This window comes from Mastigoproctus giganteus, chromosome 11, assembly GCF_048544385.1.
Source record: "Mastigoproctus giganteus isolate SK-2022 chromosome 11, ASM4854438v1, whole genome shotgun sequence".
Taxonomy (NCBI): Eukaryota; Metazoa; Arthropoda; class Arachnida; order Uropygi; family Thelyphonidae; genus Mastigoproctus; species Mastigoproctus giganteus.
The window spans coordinates 101,738,576-101,761,355 of record NC_143585.1 but is presented as its reverse complement, the minus strand read 5'-3'; the positions used below and the strand labels follow the sequence as shown (position 1 = coordinate 101,761,355).

Here is a 22,780-nt window from a genome sequence, read left to right as displayed (position 1 = left end):
CAGGTCATATATGGTGGTCATTCCAACACCATACTCTTCTGTAAGACGTTTCACACTTATACCGCTGTCCAGTTTCTCCAACAGCATGACTTTCTGTGCTATAGATAAACATAAATGCTTCTTCTTTTTGACATCTTCAACAATACGTATCTTTATATCACAGAGCAAAGAATAAGCAAAAAACACAGTGAGTAATGCACATAGGTCTTGGCCACATGTGGGGCATCATGGGGAACCTACCATTGGTGCATCTGGAATGTGCACATGCAATTTTATTACCATTTGTGGGTGTGCTTGCATGGGGGAATGTGCATGCACCGAAAAGATATATCGCAGCTGAAGGGGGCTGGGATAATGCTGGGAGGGTCTTTTTCCCTTGGGGATGCTGAATAAACTGTCTGTTGTGCACCTATGTTTTGACTGCTGCCCATCACATCAGGTCTGGTTTGGCATCATCTGGTGCGGCGTCATGTCAGCGCTCAGAAAGTTTCGGATTTTAGAGGATTTCGGATTAGGGTTGCTCAATCTGTATAAATTATAAAAGGAGACAGATGAATCAGGTTGGTCCACTTGATATTGATGGTTTGATTGTTGATGATCCTGCCGAGGTAGCTGACAAACTGAATGAGTATTTTGCATCTACATTCATGCAAGAAGTCAGTAGGAAAGTGTGGAGGCCAGAAGCTTATCAAACTCTGGCATGGAGCCAAATGATTTTGTAATAACTGAGGACAAAGTGGAAGAGAAATTGTTGAACTTGAACATAAGGAAAGTACCTGGGGTGGATGGTAAATATCCAGTTATATTAAAGGAGGCAGCAAAGGAAGTAAGCACACCCTTATCCATAATTATGAAAGCATCCTTGGACTTCGGTGAAGTCCCCATTGACTGGAGATGTGTGAATGTATCCCCAGTTCTCAAAGGGTGATAAGAGTAATTACAGACCTTTTAGTTTAACTTGTATTCCTGGGAAAATAATGGAGTCACTGGTTAAATAAGCATTGCAGGATCATCTAGACAAGACTGCCGAAATAATTCAGACACAGCATGGGAAAGGCTTGTCTGACAAATTTGATTGGATACTATGATGTGGTTACAAAGGAATTGGATGCAAAAGATAATTTTGATATCATATACATAGATTTCAGGAAAGCTTTTGATGCTGTTGTGCATGGAAGACTACTGTACAAATTGGAGCAGTATGGTATTAAGGGTAAGTTGCTACAATGGATAAAAGGGTGGTTGAGTGGGAGAGGGACAAGAGAGTAATAATCAATGGATGCTGCTCTTTGTGGACTAATGTTATTAGTGGAATCCTCCAGGTTTCGGCGTTGTGCATACTGTTGTTTTGTATATTTATCAGTGATATTGATGAAGGTATATCAGGATTAAAGTCGAAGTTTGCAGATGATATGAAGGTTGGCAGGGTTGTTAATGACAGTAATGGCAGTGTGCTACTGCAGCTTGATCTAGAAAAGTTGGGCAGATGGGCTGAGAAGTGGCAACTTAAGTTTAACATTGACAAATGCAAAGTACTGTATATGGGTAGCAGTAACACCAGAGAAATGTAGCAACTGTGTGGTACTACACTTAAGGTGGTAGATAATGAAAAAGACCGGGAGTAATTGTTCAGTCAGATATGAAGTTTTTCTAAGCAGTGCTGACAGGCTGCCAGAGCAATTCATGGGATATTGTTAATGACATTCAGGAATTTTGCTAGTAGGGAAAAGGAGGTGATTATCCCTTTGTATAAGGCATTGGTGAGGCACCACCTTGAGTACTGCATACAGGTATGGAGGCTTCATTTTAGGAAGAATGTAGAGTTGCTTGAGCAAGTGCACAAAGGGCAACAAGATTGGTGAGGGAACAAAGGGCTCCTCTTACCAAGAAAGGCTTATGTTCTGCAAATTGCATCATCTGTAGACTAGTCACCTGTGAGGTGATCTGATTGAGGTGTATAAGACCTTGAATGCATTGAGCAGGCTCAGTTCTGATGGGATGCTTCCTCTTGTTCGGATTGCAAACCTGAGGGGGCATAAATTCAAATTGAGGAAAGACAGTTGTAGAATGGATATGCAGAAATTTGCTTTTAGCCTGCAGGTAGTTGATTGCCGGAACAAACTTCCATCTGTCATCGTGGAAGTTGATAGCTTAAATGAATTCAAGGAGGAACTGGACAAAATTTTAGAGGGAATGGATATGTGAAATGTGTTTGGGAGAAATTTCAAATCTTTAATCATTAATTAATGATTAATGTGCATCATATTTCAGAAGGACACCTGTTAGGTTCTGTGTGACTGGCACTGGGTTAACATTTACCATTATAAGACATTTTGATTTGCTGGCCCATTCTATTTATTTGTGCAGTTGTTCATTATACTCATCAAAATTATTTGGCCAGCCAATAACACATTTCTACTGCCATTTTTCTTTTCTCAGTGTTTATGTCATGCCACATGAACTCAACATTATACTGGCCACTCACTACCCACATTATCCAAGTCCACTGTCTTAGATTCTTCCTCTTAACCAAGAATATTGCTTCCCCCCCTTCTGTTCTTTCTGTCCTTTCTGTACACATTATACCCTATGCCTGAGTGGTACCTGTCTCCGATATCCCTACAATCTCCACATGCGATGACTTAACTGTTCTTCAAATTCATCAGATTTATTTACTGTACTCAACAATAAAGTGTAAAGTGTGTTTAGAGTCAAACGGCACCAGGGATTTCCCCCATCTCTGCATAGTTTACATTGTGGGTGAACCAGTTGACTGAAAAGCCAAAGATTTAAAAATGTGTGGACTTTGTATATGTGATGCTTTGTACTGTTGTTTTTCTGGTCATCTAACTGCCAGACCCCTACTGAGGCCCGACGTTACTCCACTTTTGCCATGTGGAGGCAGACCAGGCACCCACTACCCACTAGTATACAGTTCACTCTGGCAGGTCCTACCACCTAATTTCCTGAGATTTCAGTGGCTAGGACCTAAAAAAAAAAAAAAAAAAAAATGATTGCGACGCGGGAAGCGCTAGGAGAAATCCAAAATGTTTGACAAAATTAATTTAGATTGTGTGGGGCTTGTTCACATTGCTGTCATATAGAGTGGGGTGAAGGCTGAAGACTGGAGGGAGATAGATAGAAATATGGAGCTGAAAGGGAAGGTAACTCCAGTTTACAGTGGGGCATGCCCATGCCCCACCAGGGGGAAGAAATAGGGTGGAGGGGAGGGGATAGCAAACAGTCCCCTCCCCTTCCTGCCAGGAAGAGGTGAAATAGTGAGCCCGACAAGGGAGCTGGCTCAAGTCACCAATGTGGCCTGTGTGCATGGGTGGGAGCAGACCAGACTGCGGGGTCAGGGCCGCACCATCCAGAAAAACTTGAGGCTCAGCAGAGGTGATCCAGTGTTGGTTTGGCTGAGTAGGTTGTGCGAAATGTCATAGTTGGGAGTCACTCATTGGACTGTTGTACCTTCCAGTAGTCTGTGTTCTGGGAAGTGTAGTTTTGTCACTTCTCGGAAGAGTTCCAGTTTTGTCCTGCATGATGGATCAAACAGTCAAACGTGACGTCTGGTTTGGGGTCTCTGGGAAGCTTTGTTTGACACGTTTATTCGAGGTTTGCAGTCAGAGGAATGATCAATCATCTGACATACAGGTTCTGGGAAAACTTGGTGAATGCTATATATGAGGCTTTGTCTTCCAGTAAGTAGTGTTCTGTAGTAATCATCCAAGTGCATTTGGATGATTAATTGAACATGAAGATCTTCATAAAGTTCGCAGTCATGCATCTGGTGTCCCCAGGTCTCTAGAGAGCCACATGCACACATTGAGTTGTTTTTGAGTCCGAGAAGGTGTAATTTGTGGCGGATCACTCCGTGTCCTGTTAGGAGATATGTGCTGTACAATCCAGGGCAAAGCCATGCCAGATACTGTGGGTATATTTGCTGTAGATCGGGGAGGAACTTCTGCGTGACTTCCCCTTTTGTGGAGGTCGTCCAGTGCTGCTGCTGCCATTTTGATCGCAAATAGATCTGGAGTCTTTTCTTCTCCACTGTCCGCTTTGCAGTTGGGTCTGTGGTGTGATCCTGGAAAACAGTTGGATTTCTGCATCCAAGCTGCTGTAACATACCTAAGCGAATCACTTCAAGTTCAAGGGGGAGTGTCCCAGTGAGTACTTGCAGGGCATGAGTAGATACGGTGCTGCACGCTCTGGTGAGGGTTGATAAAATCGGTCGGTGAATGATGTTGAGTAGCCGAAGGTTTACCGCTGTAGAGGCCTTATGGTGCCAGACACCAGAAGCATATGCAATCGCAGGGATGATGGCTGCTTTGTAAAGTATTGCTAGGGTTTGTCTTTTCAGTCCCCAGTCGCAGCAGGTAATCCTGGCAGTGTAGTTTTTCATTTTCTTCTGGACGTATTTTAAATGGGGTGTAAATGATAAATTTCGGTCCAGGATCACTCCTAGATACTTGAGTTCTGTGACCAACTTGATCGTTCTGTTGTAGATTTTTATCTGTGGTGGTGGTAGGAGTTGGATATCCCTTTAGTAGGATAGATTGGGTTTTGGTGGCAGAGATATTAAGGTGATGAGTTTCAGTCCACTCTCTTAGTGTAGTAGCTCTCCGTAGCCGAGTGGGCAGGAGCGGGAGTGCAGTAGCACACGCTCTTTGAGTAGACCGGGGTTCAAGCCCCTGACTGCTGAATACGGTCGATCTGCCAACCCGTACTGGACCAGCGTGGCAGATTATGGTCCATTTCCCTCAGCATGAATTGTTGAGGAGGCTTCCATCCTGCAGTGGGTTGATAATGGCTGCACTTTACTTTACTTTTTTTTACTCTTAGTGTAGAAAGTGCTGAGTTGGCAAGGGTTTCCAGTTGTGCTCTTGAATCTTGAGAGGATTAGGGAGAGGTCATCTGTGTATGCGAGCGCTTGCATGACCCCCAGTTCCAGGGAGAGGAACTCATCCAGCACATAGTTCCATAGGAGGGGACCGAGTACAGAGCCCTGAGGGCAGCCCCTGTGTACCTGGCACTCAACCTTGCAGTAGGGAGCCTGCACTAGGACCCTCCTATCGTTCAGGTAGCTCTGAATGCATCCATATAGGTTTGTTGGCAGGTTGGCAGCTCTTAGTCTTGCGAGGATGCTCTGCCACCAGAGGTCATCGAATGCCCCACAAAGTCCACAGAGATGAGAAGAAGGTACTTTCGTTGGCAGTTTGATGTGGCATTCATGATATATTCTAGTGCATCCAGAGTGGATTTCCCCGGTTTGAATCCGAATTGTTTGTCTGTTGTTAATTTTGCTGTGGTGTAATGTACTTCAAGCCTCTGTCTAAGAAGTTGTTCCAGGACTTTGCTGAGTACAGACAGGAAGGCTATAGGTCGGTAGGACTCTGGTATATGTGGCTGTTTGATGGGTTTTTTATGGTTAATTTTATGCTGGCTACCTTCCAATCCGAGAGGAACCAGCCCTGATGAAGACAGTGGTTATATAAGTCTAACAGCACGTTCGGGGCATACTTGACCACCTTTTTTACCAGTTCTGGTTCAAGCATGTTCAGTCCCGGGGTTCTTTTGTTTTTTATTTTATGTACGGCAGTTTGTAAATCTTGCAGAGTGAATGGTTGTTCCACTCGGGCTGATTGGTAGGTTTTGTTGGTATGGCACAGCTGTTGCTGTTGAGGTGTGTTGTCCTCTTCGATGAGTTTCAAGGTGGCATTGAGAATGTTGTTGATGGTGTCATGCCAGTTGTTGGTCATGGTGCCTTGTGGGGTGATGGAGGAGGGTGTGACCTCTCTCTCCTGGTAACTTGTTTGTGGTTATTCTATATATGATGCTCCATGGGTCTGTATTGCCGACTGTGGAAACTAGATGCTCCCAGGACAGTTTCTTCCGCAGCCTGATCATCGCAGTGTAGTTATTCCTGGCCTCCCTGTATTGTTGTCTGAGTGGTTCAACCTCAGGAGGAGGAGGCCAGGCCAGGCCAGGACCGTCTGGCTCTTTGCAAGGCACGTCTTTTCCTGTTCATATCTCTCCTAAGTAGGTCAAGTTCCTGCGACCACCATGGCACAGCGCTTGGCCGGGGGCCCTTCTCCGGATCGACTGGTCAGCTGCTTGCAGGATGGCGTTAGTGACAGCACACTGGTGTTGATCGGGGGTTTGGTTTTGGAAGTTATTGGAAGACAGGTTTTCTGTGTTCCTAATTATGGCTTCTTGAAAGTTGTTCCAATTGGCCTTGTCAATGGCATATCTTTTGAGTTTGTAACTGTTTGTTTGAGTCCTGTGAAGCGATCTGCGCATCATAAAGGTGATAGCCCTGTGGTCTGAGGAAGTCCAGCCTTCCTGCACCGTCCAATCATTTAGGTGCCCAGCAAGGGATCTGGTAGCCATTGTTGCATGTAGAGTGGCCACTCCCAGAGAGTGGATCTAAATGTGGGAAGATTGTTTGGTTGATTTAAGACAATGAAGCCGCTGTTAGCCAGGAATTCCTCCACATATTGGCCATTCCTGGCTTCTCGATGTTCAGGCGTCTCACTATGCCACAGTGGCAAACGACAGTTTAGGTCCTCAGATACGAGGATCCTAGAACCCACAAGTTCTGTTTGTACTTGATTTAGGTATTGGATGGCTGGTTGGATGTCTGTTCCTTGGGTGGCAGTACAGAGAGATGATATATAGCTCTCCCAATGGATTAACAATGTGAGTGCAGGCCACCCTTTCCAAGCACAGGTGTGTTATTCTTGTCACAGTTATGTTGGGATTCCTGACAGCCACTGCAATAGTGCACATGTAATTATATTTGCACTTCTATAATTTGCTGTAGTAACACACAGCCCATGGATTTGCTTATGCCATGAGGACATACAGCTGGTCTTGTAATCCTCAGGATCATGCTTTCCAGGCTTCTGCATGTCTCACTAGAAGCAATACAAGAATCACTTTCACCTCTTACAGTGATTGCTGTTAGCAACTAAAGGCAGAGGCACTGCTTTTATAGCTTCAGCAAATATCCTTGTTCCCCCTCAATTTAACTATATTTCTATCACTATAAAAAAGCCTCTGCTGTTAACAAACACAAGCCATTCTGAGAAAAATTCTATTCCCATGAACTTGTCATGGTCTCTCCAGGGCAAATTAATAAAATGTCCTGTTATTTTTGGACTCCTAGTTTTAATTTATTACTGATGAGACTATAGTTGAAGCGTACACTTTTCTGATGGAGGAATTAAAAAGTTTCAAAAATTTCTTGCTATTTGCATACAGTCAGTCCTCGTATAGCACGATAGTTGTGTTCCTAGAAACCCTCGTGCAATGCAAAATCATGCAATATGAACAACAGGCCATATGGGAAAAAAACGGTTATGTGCCGACCACCCAAGATTGAACACACATTTGTAACCAAAACATTACCAAACAATAAATTTTCGCAATAAAATACTTATGTATTTTATTACGTAATATTGCTAATGCTTTTGCTTCTATCATAAGCAAACTTGTTTTTTGTTTGATTTTCTGTCCAAACAGATGACAGCCGTTCCATCTCTTCCAATTCTTTGTGTCTTAATCTAATGGATTTTAATTACACTTTGAGTTGTTCCTGCTATGAAAGTTATTTTTATTTTCTCTGCATTCTTTGTAATTTTCGGCGTTGCCTCATTTAGGCCTGTAGCACATGCAATATCACATGGTCTTTCATTTCGCTCAAAGCGTTTCACAATTTCATATTTTTTCTCTATTGACAGAGGCGGACTGGCCACAAGCCTTACCCGGGGGAAACCCCGGTGGGCTGGAGGCCAGCGTGATTTTGGCCATAAACCATAGTATGAGGCCACTAAATTTTCCCGGGTAAGAATTTTTGACCGAGTCCACCTCTGTTTATCGATATTGCTTTTCTTTTTATCTCTGAATCTACAGTGTTTTCACCAGGAAGCTTCCTTTTCACACCTTTTAAGTATTTTACTCATTTTTAAGGAATAAAGCACAATTACAAAACGAGGAGGCACGCTTGATACACATAAACAAAGCTGTGCGTGTGTCGCAACTGAATAAACAACACCGTAAAGGCAGAGATACACTATTAACACCTCACATTTTACTAAAGCACATTTCTAGGCGTTACTACCATAAAACAATAAAAACAATTTCCAGTTGCGTTTCTGCTAGTGGAATCTGTTATAAACTGGTAGTAAACTCGATCTAATTGCATTTGCGATTATACCGATAGCTGGAATTGTGTTGGTTTTTACGTTATTAGGGTGAAATGTGTTTCCCCTTCACTGATATAAAAAACATAAATACATTTTCAGAATCTTCTCTTCATTCCTATCGTGTTTCGTTTGGTTGGGGTGATTCTGCGTTCGACTGCCATTTCTTGTAAACACAAAGGCGAATTGTGCATAAGCGAATTCGGTTTGTATTATGTAAGGTATCATTCCCCTATTTATAAATCGCCTATGATCGAATTCGTGTAGTGTAAACATGTGTTATATGAGGACTGACTGTATTATATACTGTTAAGAGGGTCTTCTTATTGATTAGATTTTAGTTCTGATTTTTTTAATAAAAAATCAGTAAACTTTATAGTAAAATGAATATTATATAAGCAATATTTTTATTATGACTCCATTTCAGTTTTTAAATTCAGGTCTAATTTTGTCTTTTTTTTGTGCTCTAATTTGCTTCCTTATGTTACTTTCAACATTCATTTCATTTTACATGTAGTATATGCTATAGAAATGTAGTGCTATAGTTTATTTTCATTACTTTTAATGAAGAAGCAGTAATTATGGATATATATTTTCTTTTTTTTATAAACAGGTGTAGAAATATCTTTGCAATTCAACAAAACTTAACTACTATCACCATGAGTCGTGAAGTGGCTTTAGATCATGCACGACAGTACTTTGAGCTGTTCTACCATTCATCTCAGGTTAGTCAGCACCTAAAGATATTGTTATTGGTGTAAAATTGAGACATTATCAGGAAGCAATTTTTGTGGTTATTGATAGGACAAACCAAATTGAAACTTTCAGCTTAACTGAAATATTCAATTTTTGCTAAATAGCTATTATTAGCATTAGCATTAGTAGAGGCATTTGATGCAAGAAAGCAAGCTTATGCAGCATCAGCCAAAAAAAAAAAAAAAAAAAAAAAAAAAAAAAAGTAACATAAATAAATAAAAATAACCACTTCCACTTCACCCCTCTGTTCGTTCGAAATACCTGTCCAGCTGAGCCTTAAACTTATTTAGGCTATCAACTTCCACGACAAGGGATGGAAGTCTGTTCCACCCACCAACCACCCGCTGGCTAAAGGCAAATTTCCGCACATCTATCCTACATCTGTCTTTCCTCAATTTGAATTTATGCCCTCTCAGGTGATTTTTCTGAGCTAGAGGAAGAATCCCATCAGCATTGAGCATGCTCAAACCATTTAAGGCTTTGTACACCTCTATCAGATCACCCCGCTGGTGCCTAGTTTCCAGACACTGTAATTTGCAAAACTTAAGCCTTTCTTCGTAAGAGAACCCCTTTGTCCCATTCACCAATCTAGTTGCCCTTCTCTGTACTCGTTCCAGCAGCTCTACATCCTTCCTGAAATGAGGCCTCCAGGCCTGTATACAGTACTCTAGGTGTGGCCTGACCATTGCCTTATACAAGGGAATAATCACCTCCTTATCCCTGCTAGAAAAATTCCTATATATCATTGACAATACACCATGAGCTACTCTTGCAGCTCGTCTGCACTGCTCAGAGAACTTCATATCTGCCTGCACCACCACCCCCAGGTTAACCTTATTGTTAACAATAAGGTTCAAAGACTTGAAAACTCACATTTCTTGCATCATATCTCTACATGCATAGAAATACTGATTATTATTAGGAGGTACAGTGAGGGCCTCGACTTCTGTTAAGATCAACATCCGATATTCTCAGGAACCCGCTTTACCCTGAGGGCTTTCATTTTACCTTAAGGGCTTTCAATTTAAAGACTGATGATTTGCAGCAATCGATGGCTTTCCAGTGTGGCTGGGAACAATGCATAGCTGGAAATTTCCATAGGCGTGAGACAAAGTTTTGGCCAGTCAGTGTGTGAAACGTCACCCATGTATTCTTGTATGCTTGTTCTCAACCAGTCAGCATCTCTTTGTTATTGTTCAGCACAACATCCCTGCTTTGCTTTGAATTTGTTCTGAAAAATGGGCATTGTTGTTCTTTATTTATCTTCCATTTGGTGTGGTTGTTTAGTGTAAACAGAATGTATTTTTGTGAATTATAATTAATTTAATTGTGGTTATTTTTAAATTAATTAATTAAATAAATTGAAATTAATAACCGTGGCTCCTAAAATCAAGTTAAGAATAAAATTTCCATTAAAGTTGAAGCAGAAGATTATAAAAACACATGAAGGAGTAAAAATTAGTGCATGAGCATGGTTTCCTTCGGTCAACCATTTCTACAATAGTTAAACAAAAGGACATTCTAAAGGGTGTTAAAGTTAGTGATGAGTCCTCTTCGATGCATAAGAGCAGAGATTTTATTGTGGAAATAGAAAAATTTTGTTAATATGGATAAGGAAAAAGCAGATGACAAGTGACAGTTCCTAGACAATTTATCTGTGAACCTGCTATGTAGATCTATGACGATCTGAAACTTAAAGCTTCATCAACCAGTGGCAGTGCTGTGTGCTTTGAAGACTTTAAAGCCAGCAAAGGCTGGTTCGAGCACTTCAAAAACAGGGCGATTATCAAAAGTGTTGTAAGGCCTGTAGAGGCATCCAATGCTGATAAAGGCCTTTTTAAAGGCCAACTTAGACCCTTAAAAAGAAAATAATCCTCCTGTTGATCTGGAGGATTATCTTCCCCAGCAAGGTTTGAATGTTGACAAATCTGGCCTCTTTGGAAGTGAATGCCCTGGAGAATGTACATCACTAAGGATGAGGATAGTTTACTTGGGCATAAGCCTATGAATGATAGGTTCACTCTCCTGTTGGGTGCCAGCTCCCTCTGGAGATTTTAAGCTAAAACCTTTGCTGGTTTATCACTCTACACCCGACTTGGAGCAGGTTGCAATTTCTTCAGTGTTTTTCACCCACTTGCAGCAGCTTTGCAGAATTTTCCTTTGCCATTCAAAACCTTATGGATACCAAACTTTGATACACTAAAATTTTTCAACTTGCACCTATCAATCATTTTTGCATAACTGTACCCTTCTTCGGAAAGTGCGGTTATGTAACCTTCCAACCATGGGTCCAATTTCTGAGGTGTGTCGACATTACAACAACTTCTACAACTGATACACCTCTTCATAAGGTTTGGGACTGCTCCTGCAGCAAAAAAAAATTTACATTGCTGCCATACATCACAAGCAGGATTAATGTCAAAATCATTATCAAAAGGCTGAATTGTTGACTTGTATCATCTGTCACTCAAGGGTTCATAGCGATGTATTTCCTGTAGTTCCCAGTGTTGATTACCTGGTCTTGAATGATGAGCACAATTCTTTGGGTCTTAAGAAAGAGCTTCCTGCTTATGAGCCATGCATTGAAAGCTACTGTATGTAATTTTGATGGAGGTCATTCTAGTGTCTGCCATGGAGTGCCTTCATCCATTTTTCTGTCTTTGTTTCTTCAATCTGTTTGAGTGGGTTCACCTTGTTAAAGTTGAATGTTGTTCCGTTTGTCTAGCTTTCTTATGGCTTGGTAGATTGGTATGTGTTTTCCTGGAAGTAATCCTGCAGGTTCTTAATTGCCTTCTCTAGTTCAATGAGGTCAGTCAAACTCCTTTCTTCTTCTTTCCATGCTATGGTCAGTCTCTTGATGGCTGACTTTGGGTAGCATTGGTGGCTCCTACTCATCATTATCTTGGTCAATCTCAAAATCTCCTCCAGCTCGGTGTTGGTCCAATCTTTGATCCTGAAGGAGTAAGCTACTACTGGGACTGCAAAAGTGTTTATGGTTATGTTCCTACCATTCAGCTTTGATTTTATCAGGCTTCTCAGTCTCTGTTGGTATTTCTCAGTTAGGTGAGCCTCGATCTCTTTATGTTCTAAAATGTCTCTATCAGACAGCTATGGAGCATGGAGACGAAGGCCTTGCTGTAGTCAATATAAGCCATGTACAGTTTGAGGTGCTTCTTGTAAGCTTACTCTATAACTGCAGCATTGTTGATTATTATTATGTTATTATTTCTCCCTGATAGGGGGTTCCATCTTGTGACGGGTACTAATACCAAGTGCACAAGATGATTGTTATGTCAGGCTGTTATTACTGTTCGTCAAGGACCCTTGCTTTCCTACTGGTGTTCAGGATTGTGACTTACTGGAGTTCTTTGTAGGTTTCTCTGAAGGCCTATTGCTGCTAAGCTCTTATGTAGGGTCTTATTAGGCACCATACTGGTGGTTGACATGGTGATCAGGGTGGTTGTTACTTGTTCCATATGCCACTTCTCTTTGACCTCCTGATCTCTTCCTTGTAGGTTTTCTGGAGGTTGGCGGTTGTGCACCACTTTGTCGATCTGATCGGTAGCCTTTTCCTTCTTGCCAATGAGGGTTATGTCCGGCCTGCTGTGCTCAATTGTTTTGTCCATTATTATATTGTGATTTCAAAATAGCTTCTGGGTTGGGGTTTCTATTACAACCTTAGGTTTGTTCTTTTAATACGGTAAACTTTCTTTAATCAACTGGTATTTCCTTGCTAGCTTATGATGTATTATCCTAGCCGACCGGGCTAGCCGAGTGGGTAAAGTACCTGCCCAGCAACCCCAAGGTCGCGGGTTCGATTCCCGCCTCGGGCTTGGATCAAAGTACTGCAAAAACCTTCGGAGGTGCAATATGGCCACAGAAGCCGATGCGCCAACAACTACCAAATCAAAAAAAAAAAAAAAAAAAAAATGTATTATCCTGGCAACTTGATTGTGTCTGTGAGTGCAGTCCATCTTGATGATCACTCTGCATCCTGCGGTGATGTGTTTAATTGTTTCTGAGGCCAGGTGCCTCAATGATGTATTTTCTATAGTTTCTGGTGTTTATTTCCTGGTCTTGGATGGCAAGAATGAATCCTTCCATCTCAGGGAAGAGCACTCTGCTCATGAGCCATGTATTTGAAGCTATTTTATCTGTGATTTTAATGGATTTCATTGTAGTATCTGATATAGTGTCTTTGTCCTTATTTTTACCTGTTTCTTGTCAGGGTGTGAGGGATCTCCTCATTTAGGTTGAGTGAAGTGTCCCTCCTGTCTATCTTCCTTAAGGCCTGGTAGAGTGGCACTGTGTTTTTCTGGAGGTAGCCCTTCAGGTTGTCTATCACTTTCTTATGTTGCTTGATGAGGCCAATCAAGCCCCTTCCTTCTCCATGTATGACTCTAGCTGGCGTTGGTGGCTTTTGGTAATCACTGTCCTTGCCTTGCCTTTCTCATGATCTTCTCCAGCTCTGTATTAGTCCACTCTTTGATCCCGAATGTGTATGTTTCACCATGGCTTTAACTGTGTTTCCTACATTCAGCTTTGCTTTGAGGCAGGCTTCTGAGTCGGATAGTATTTTTCAGTCAGGCAGACCTTATGCTGTAGCTGCTGATCCTGCATCATACCCAGGTATTTGTAGGGCTCTCTCTCTCTTGTGGCTTTGATATTTTAAACAGTCTGCATCTGGTAGTTTTGGCAGACTGATGATTTCACCTGATGCAATCTGTTAGTCTTGCATTTGTTTAGTCCAAATTCTATCCTGATGGCACTGCTCAATTCTTTGGTTATCTAGTGAGGCATGATAGTTGCTTCTTGGTTACTGCATAGAGCTTGATATCACCCGTGTACATCAGTTGGGAGAGGGTGTACAGGTTTTTCCTTTCTTCTTTGAGGATATTGTATCTGCTGTTGTTGAGCATGATGGATTGCAGGTTGAGTGCTAGACAGAATCAAAGTGGGCTCCGGGCATCTCCCTGAAAGATTCCTCTCCTGATGGTGGGGGGGGGATCGGTTTTGTTGTGGTGTTCTTGACCTTGATGATGGTACTTCATTTCTTCTTGCTTCTAGGAAATTTGTTACTATCATATTGACTTTGTAGATCTTCAGCGTCTCTGTTAGCCCACTGTGAGGCATGGAGTCGAAGCTTTTCAGTAGTCGATGTAGATTGTGTATAGTTTACGGTGCTTGTAGGTCTGCTCCATAACTGCTGCATCAGTGGTTAAAATTTCCTTGAATCCTTTGCTAATCTGCTTGCTAGCCTTCCCTTCTTTGCTCAACAATGATGTTCTGGCTCTCCAAGTGATCTGAAATCTTTATTATGCATCCGTTCAGGTTCTTGTGTATTGTTGGGAGACAGTTAATCAGCCTGTATTTCACCACATTTCTTGTTTCTTGGTCCTTTGCCTTCAGGTATGTGATTCCTCAAGTAAGAAACTCTAGAATTGTCTCTGGATGACTTATCATATGGGTGAACTGCTTGCTAGGTGCTTGTGTGTGTAAGTGAGCTTCTTGTAACAGTGGTTGTGGATGTTATCTATTCCTGGTTATTGCCAGTTGTGAGACTTCTTGATACCCTGTTGTATTTCATTCCTCATAAATCTCTCATTCTGTCATCTCTTGTATACCCTTGGTTTTCTTTTGTTTTAGTTCTGTCCTTGAAGCTCAGCTGTTATTTCTCACTTCACTGCTGAATGTTTTGCCTCAGAATTCCTCTCATTCGTTCATTCCATCAGTTGGCCCATTACCTTCTTTCTCCTCTTGTCCAATATTCCTGTAGAAGGCTCTTTGATTTCTGTATATTCCGTCATTTGTTTTCCTCTAGGAGCTCTTTGTATCGGCTCAGTCTGTTGCTGATTATGAGGAGGTTCTGCTGCAGTGTATCTTAAATATTCTCCTGTTCTCTCTGATTTTTGGTCTTCTGGGTGTTGGCTTTTATAAGAATGGCTCTTCACTTTTCAATCAACTTCTTACTCCTATTATGCTGTTGGTACTTGGTCAATTGCCCTCTCTTGACTCTTAGTTCTATCTTTTGCTGAAGTTTTTTTCCCAAGCTGGCAGTTCCTTTTTTTTTTGTTTGTTTCTTCTGCTGATTTCTTGTTTCTCTTCCATTGATTCTAGCGGCTGTGACCTCCAGTGTCACGTTAAGGTAATCTGGAATTATTTTCTAATTGAGGTGGTCTGCGACTTGCCACAAGATTCTGTTGAGTCTCTGCTTTGGTATGGGAATTCTGTTAGAACCATCTTCTGCTCATCTTCTATTCTGGATATCATGACTTTATCTGTTTGTATTTCAGCTGATCTGGGTTGTATTTTTTACTCTTCCTCCTCAGGTTCTTCTATGTTCATATTTTTTTCTTTCTAGTTGGTGACTCACATCCTGCTTGATTTTTTTCTAAGATTGCAGGAATTATCAAGCTCTTCATGACATTGGTCCTTCTCTGGTCTTCTATTCGCTCTTATCTGAATATCTGGAAATCATTCCAACCACTTGGCATGTATTCTTGTCCTGTACATTATTGGTCTCTTGCTTGGTTACTTCGTATCATGTTAGCATATTCCGATTCGTCACTTCATACGTTTGCATTTTATTCCTTCCTGGTGGGCATTCTACACGCACGTTTTTACTATAGGACGCGCTCTAGATTTGGTGTTGCGGTTTTAATCATTTTGGTTGTGCAATTCTTTCATACATATTTTATTAATTGGGAATTAAAAAATTAATTCCCAATTATCACTTGCTATAAATGTTATGCCTCGTCAAACAATTCAGTTTTGATAAACATATAAACAATACATAAGATATTACAGATACTTGATAACAAAACAAAAATACTCCTACGCTAAAACACCAACCACACCAAAATCTAGTAATTTGTAACAGATTCGTGAGTGATATATTAGTTCCGAAAGCTATTAAAAAAGACAATGCTCCGTTACATGTGAGCCAGCGCAGTAGTGATTTCAGAGACTTTAAAAGACTACTGTGCTTGATTATTGTTCCCAATTAGTTGCGATTAGTTTTGAACTGCCTCCACAAACAAATTTAATATCGTTTCTTGAGCAATATCGTCACAGGGTTCTTCATTCGTGGAATTACCTCCACTAGGAAAAAACTGAAAGTGTTTAATTTAAGCATTAATGATAATATGATTCTACTTCAGATTCACTTAGTTCGCATAGATATTTCATATAATATGTAGGGATATTCGCATAAGAGTTTACTAACTTCTCATCTAAAATTATAGTTTTATTCAGTAACGGTAATAAAGATGAGTGTAAAAATTAAAAATTAAACAATTTTTTTTTTGAGACCTGAAATTTGAGGCCCCCTCGATTTACGAGGCCCCAGGCGTGCGCCTCGTGCGCCTGTGCGGAAATTCACCACTGTCTCTGACTATCCTACAGGCATTCAGGATTGCAGTTTTCTGGAGTTCCTTGTAGGTGTTCTCTGGGAGACCTATTGCTGCTAGCTTATTATGTACGGTCTTTGGCCAAATATCAGTGGTTGACACAGTGATCGGGATGGTTGTTACTTATTGCATATGCCACATCTCTTTGATCTCCTGTATTAGGTTTGTGTACTTCCTGATTTTTATCTGATGAGTTTTCTGGAGGTTGCCAGCTTTGGGCACTGCTATGTCAATCAGATAGGTAACCTTTTCCTTCTTGTTCACAAGGGTTATGTCTGGTGTATTGTGTGGGATTGTCTTATCCATTATTATGGCACGGTCCCAGTACAGCTTGTGGGAAGGGGTCTCTAGTACTGCCTGGGGTTCATACTTGTAATATGGTACACTTTCTTTGATCAACTGGGATTTCCTTGCTAACTTCTGATGTATTATCCTGGCTAACTGGTCATGTCTATGAGTGTACTCAGTCTGGGTGATTACCTTGCATCCCGCAGTGCTGTGTTGGATCATTTCTGAGACCAGGTGGCATCATTGACATGTGTCATCTGACACTCTGGGCTCCTGGGGGATGTATTTTCTCTAGTTTCGGATGTTGATTACCTGATCTTGAATGGCGAGCATGAATCCTTCAGTCTTGGGGAAGAGCGTCTCACCCATAAGCCTTGCATTGGAAACAGTTTTATCTATGTGGTCTTGATGGAGGTCATTGTAGTGTCTGCCGTGGAGTGTCTTCTTTGCCCATCTTTCTAGTTGCATCTTTTTTTGCCATCTGGGCGGGAGGTGACTCCTCGCTTAGATTGAGTGGGGTGTGCCACTATTGTTGTTGTTGCTCTTATATTATTTCTCCCTGATTGGGGGTTCCACCTCGTGACGTGTATTGCTACCAAGTACACAGGGTGGTGGTTGTATCTGGTGTTACTGTTGGTCGAGGAATTCTGACTATCCTACAGGTGTTCAGGATTGCGACTTTCTGGAGTTCCTTGTAGGTGTTCGCTGGGAGACTTGTTGCCTAGGCTGTTATGTAGGGTCTTTGGCACCATACTGGTGGTTGACATAATGATTGGGATGGTCATTACTATTATTATTATTATTTATGAATAACTAGTACAGTCTATCTTAAATCTTGCAAGAGTAGGAAATCCAGAACTCTGTACCTGTATTATCCTGGCTACCTGGTCGTGTCTATGAGTGTACGCAGTCTGGGTGATGTGATGGATCGTTTCTGAGGCCAGGTGTCATCTGACACTATAGGCTCCTTGGCGATATATTTTCTATAGTTTCTGGTGTTGATTATCTGGTCTTGGTTGGCGAGCATGAATCCTTCAGTCTCGGAGAAGAGCGTCCTGCTTGTTTGCAATGCATTGGAAGCAGTTTAATCTATGCAATCTTGATGGAAGTCATTGTAATGTCTGCCATGGAGTGTTTTCTTTGCTCATCGTTCTAGCTTGGTTTGTGCAATCTGGGCAGGAGGGGACTCCTCACTTAGGTTGAGTGGGGGTATACTGCTTGTCTATCTTCCTTATGGCCCGGTAGCGTGCTGCAGCATATTTCTGGAACTAATCCTTCAGCTTTCGCCGAAGGAAACAACTATCACTTTTTTCCTATTGCTTGATGAGGTCTGTCGGTTGCCTTCCTCCCTCTTTCCAAGCAAGTCAGTCTCTCCACATCTGACTTCGGCTGGTGTTGGCGGCTCTTGGTCATCATAGTTCTTGTCTTTGCATGATATCCTCTGGCTTGGTGTTAATCGAGTCTATGACCCCGAAGGAATTTGTTAGCACTGGGGCTGCATAGGTGTTTATGGCTTTAACTGTGTTCCTTCCATTCAGCTTTGCTTTCAGCAGGGCAGACCTTGATTTCCTTGTGTTCTAACTGCTGAGCCTTCATCATCCCCAGGTATTTGTAGGTCTCTCCCTCTCTATCATGGCTTTGATCTCTTTACGAGTCTGTAGCTGGTAGTGTCGGCCAACTAATTTTCCCTGGTGCAATCTGTGGGTCTTGCATTTGTCTAGACCAGATTCCATCCTGATATCATTGCTGAATTCTTCGGTGAACTGGAGTTGCTTCTTGGTTGCCACGTAGAGCTTGAAGTCATCCACATACATCAGTTGGATGAGGGTGTGCAGTTTTTCCTTCCTTCTTTGAGGTAATATCCATACTTTCTGCTGTTGTGCATAGTGGATAACGGGTTGAGTGCTAGATAGAACCATAGTGGACTCGGGCATCTCCTTGAAAGATTCCTCTCCTGATGGAGATCAGTCTGGTTGTGATGTTGACTTCAGCATCTCTATTAGTCAGCTACAAGGCAGAGTCAAAGGCCTTGTGGTAATCAATGTTGGCTGTGTACAGGTTGCGGCACTTTTTGTAGGCTTGCTCTATATCTGCAGCATCTATGGTTAATTCCTCCTTGCATCCTTTCTGCTGTTCAGCCATTATGTTCTGGCTCTCCAAGTGGTCTGATATCTTCTTGGTTATGCAACTAGTTAGGATCTTATACATCGTTTGGAGATAGGTGATTGGCCTGTATTTCTCTGGGTATCTTGGTCATTAGGTTTCAGATATGTGACTCCTTGAGTGAGGAATTTCGGGATTGTCTCTGGGGACATTATCAGTCGGGTGAACTGCTTTTACTAGGTACTTGTGTGTGTGCAAGTGAGCTTCTTGTACCAGTAGTTGTGGATGTTATCTATTCCTGGCATTTTCCTGTTGTGGGAGTTACTGATTGACTGTTTTACTTCTTCCTTCCAAATCTCCTACTCTCTCATATTAACCCCAGGGACTCACATCTGGTGAGTATAGGCTTAGCACACCCAGGGTTCTGAGCTGGATATCATCATTCTTCTCTTTCTTGGTGATTCCCTTCTACTTCTCTCTCTCTCTCTCTCAAGGTAACTCAGAATGTTATTTATTTTTATGGTTGGTGCAGCATAAGCCTCAGGCTTCCTTGCACCATATGACTAATAAAAATAATCTTGTATGGCCTTTGTTTTTTTCCGTTCTAGTTCTATCCAGGGGACTCAGCTGTTACGTCTTACTTCACTGCTCTAGAACTCTTCGACTGTCTTCTGCTCAGGTGATCTGTTTCCATCTTTCCTGTCTTCTCCGAGACTCCTGTAGAAGGCTCTTTGGTCCTCATCGAAGATTCAGTTGTTTATTTTCCTCTGGGAAATCTTTGTATTGGCATAGTCTCTTGCTGAGTGCGAGGGGGTTCTGCTTCAGGGTGTCCAAAGTTTTCTCCTATTCTCTGATTTTTGGTCTCATGTTTGCTGCAGATGCTGTCTCTCTTGAGGTTGCTCTTCACTTTTCCAATCAATTTATTATACCTAATACTCCTTTAGTACGGGATCAGTTGGCCTATCTCAACTCTTAATTCTTCTATTTTCTCTGTTAAAGTGTCCTTTCCCATTCTGGTGGTGTTTTCTTTTTTCAGTTCTTCTGCTGCTGGTCTCTTGTTTCTCTTCCATTAATCCTAGTGGCAGTTATGGTAGCACAGTATATGGCTGTGTGGATGGCCTCCAGTGTTACGCCATTCTTATTAAGGTAATGCAGTATTATTTGCCAATTGAGGTGGTCTGTGACTCTCCAAAAGGTTCTATTGGGTCTCTGCTTTGGTATCACATGGGTCTTTGTGAGATCCATTCTTTCGAATTCTGTTAGGCCTTTCACTCGTCTTCTATTCTGAATATTGTGACCTCGTCTCTCTCCACTTCAGATGCTTAATAATAATTTCTCCCTGACTAGGGGTTCCTCCCCATGATGGGTATTGCTACCAAGTGCACAGTCTGGTTGTTATGTGTGATGTTACTGTTGGTCGAGGAACTCTGACTATCCTACAAGTGTTCAGGATTGCGACTTTCTGGAGTTTCTTGTAGGTGTTCTCTGGGAGACCTATTGCTGCTAGACTGTTATGCAGGGTCTTTGGCACCATACCGGTGGTTGACACGATGATCGGGATGGTTGTTACCTGTTGCATATGCCCCATCTCTTTGATCTCCTGTTTTAGGTTCGTGTACGTCCTGATTTTTTCCTCATGTGTTTCCTGGAGGTTTCCAGTGTTGGGCACCGATATGTCAATCAGTTAGGTAGCCTTTTCCTTTTTGTCCATAAGGGTTATGTCCGGTCTGTTGTGTGGGAGTGTCTTATACATTATTATGGTGCAGTCCCAGTATAGCTTGTGGGAAGGGGTCTCTAGTACTGTCTGGGGTTTGTACTTGTAATATGGTACACTTTCTTTAATCAGCTGGGATTTCCTTGCTAACTTCTGATGTATTATCCTGGCTACCTGGTCGCGTCTATGAGCGTACTCAGTCTGGGTGATTACTTTGCATCCTGCAGTGCTGTGTTGGATCGTTTCTGAGGCCAGGTGAAATCGTTGACACATGTCATCTGACACTCTGGGCTCTTTGGTGATGTATTTTCTATAGTTTCTGGTGTTGATTACCTCGTCTTGGATGACAAGCATGAATCCTTCAGTCTCTGGGAAGAGCATCCCACTTGTGAGCCTTGCATTGAAAGCAATTTTATCTATGTGGTCTTGATGGTGGTCATTGTAATGTTTGCTGTGGAGTGTCTTCTTTGCCTATCTTTCTAGTTTCATCTTTTTGTGTTGTCTGGATGGAACTGACTCCTCGCTTAAGTTGGAGTGGGGGTATGCCACTATTATTATTGTTGTTGCTCTTATATTATTTCTCCCTGATTGGGGGGTTCCATCTTGTGACGTGTATTGATATGAAGTACACAGGGTGGTGTTATGTCAGGTGTCCATTGGTCGAGGAACTCTGACTATCATACAGGTGTTCACTGGGAGACCTATTGCTGCTAGGCTGTTATGTAGGGTCTTTGGCACCATACTGGTGGTTGACACGATGATCGGGATGGTTGTTACTATTATTATTATTGTTATTTATGAATAACTAGTACTGCCTATCTTAAATCTTGCAAGAGTAGGAAAACCAGAACTCCGTACCTACCATATTGAATTTCTGCATCCAGTATAGCACAATGGCACCATGTGTCTGGTATCTGTATTATTTAGTTTGTTGATTTAACCATTACTTCAAATCCATTAAATTTATTTATATGTTAAAAAATGTATCTTCTACTATTAGTATATAAAAATAATGCAGTCTCATGTAGTTGCTTAGCAGTATTTCTTCTAAGAATTTTCCAAATGGATATTTGATTAGTTCTAGGATTTTTTTTGGACAACTCTCCTGTAATTTCTCATTTTTTTTTTTCTTTGTTTCATAGTCTTTATAGTTTCGGCTCTCACTGGATTAATATTATAAGAACCCCCAGCAGGTCATGTACTCACTGTACTATTTTTAAAGTTACTGTACAACCAAACAACTGTTTAAAGTGGTGTAAGAATGTTGGCTCATATCACTAACCTCAGTTTTTCCAGTAACTTTCCCTTAACCTCTCTAATTATCACTCTCTTTGAACCATTAGGGCTCAATAGAGGAAGTGCAAATACTTTTCACCACCTGTGTTGAAATTAATTCCATCTCTGCTTAACAGATTCCTTCTATTATAACTGGGTGGGGAATTATACAAGATAAAATGTAATGCACTATTTATAGAATTTTTTTTTCATATTTTTATTTCTAATCTTATTTTGCAAAATCTCTCTCTCTCTCTCTCACACACGTGTGCAAACACTTGCGCAATTATTAGTTTTTATAGAACTCATTTCACGTTGATTTTTCCCTCACATTTTGTAAAATTGAAATAAAGTGCTTACAAAAGATTGTGATATATTTTCTCTTCCTTTGCATTTTATTTTGATGTTTTGTATGAATATTTTTTTTAAAAAAGAATGAAAATAAAACTAATCAACAGTATTTTAATTTTCCACTTTCTTAAATGAAGAATCTTTAACATTTTTAGGACATTTTAAACACAATAGTAGAAAGAGGACCACAGTTTCAAGCAGTGGAATATATCAATGCCCTTCAACTTCTTCATCGTAGCGAACTTGAAAGTGATCCTACAGTTCTACATGCCCATTTGGAAAGACTACATGAAATATTAAATGAAGTTGCTGTTTCTATATAAGTTTTGGGGATGAACTGTGGATTGCCATTGAAGGGAATTTTTTTTTGATAATTGAAAATAGAAATAGAAAAATTGTACATTATAAAAACCAATTTATGGCTTATAGTTTATTACTTTCACTAGTGAGTTAGTGATTTATATGCATAACATCAAAAATTACCATTGCAATAAGCATGAAAAGGTTAATGGGGTTTTTTTTTGATAAGTTCCAAAAGTTTGAAGAAGTTTTAAAATGTCATTAATGCTTAGAAAAGAATGTAGTTATTTTTTTCAAAAAAAAAAAAAAAAAAAAGTTAAAATACATTCTCCCCTGTAACATACATGTGTATTCACATATAGATTCAAGGAAACTATTTT

At 41.1% G+C, this 22,780-nt stretch overlaps 1 protein-coding gene across 1 annotated transcript in view; it reads left to right on the top strand.

Moving 5' to 3' along the window:
• Positions 1 to 22,533, top strand: part of Sec8 (exocyst complex component secretory 8) — a 416,647-nt gene extending 394,114 nt beyond the window's left edge. Inside the window, exons 26-27 of the mRNA XM_090385352.1 lie at positions 8,818 to 8,929; positions 22,256 to 22,533. Coding sequence (XP_090241478.1) covers positions 8,818 to 8,929; positions 22,256 to 22,423 — 280 coding nt within the window. The 3' untranslated portion in view covers positions 22,424 to 22,533. The remainder of the gene's footprint in view (positions 1 to 8,817; positions 8,930 to 22,255) is intronic.
• The last annotated feature ends 247 nt before the right edge of the window (positions 22,534 to 22,780 follow it).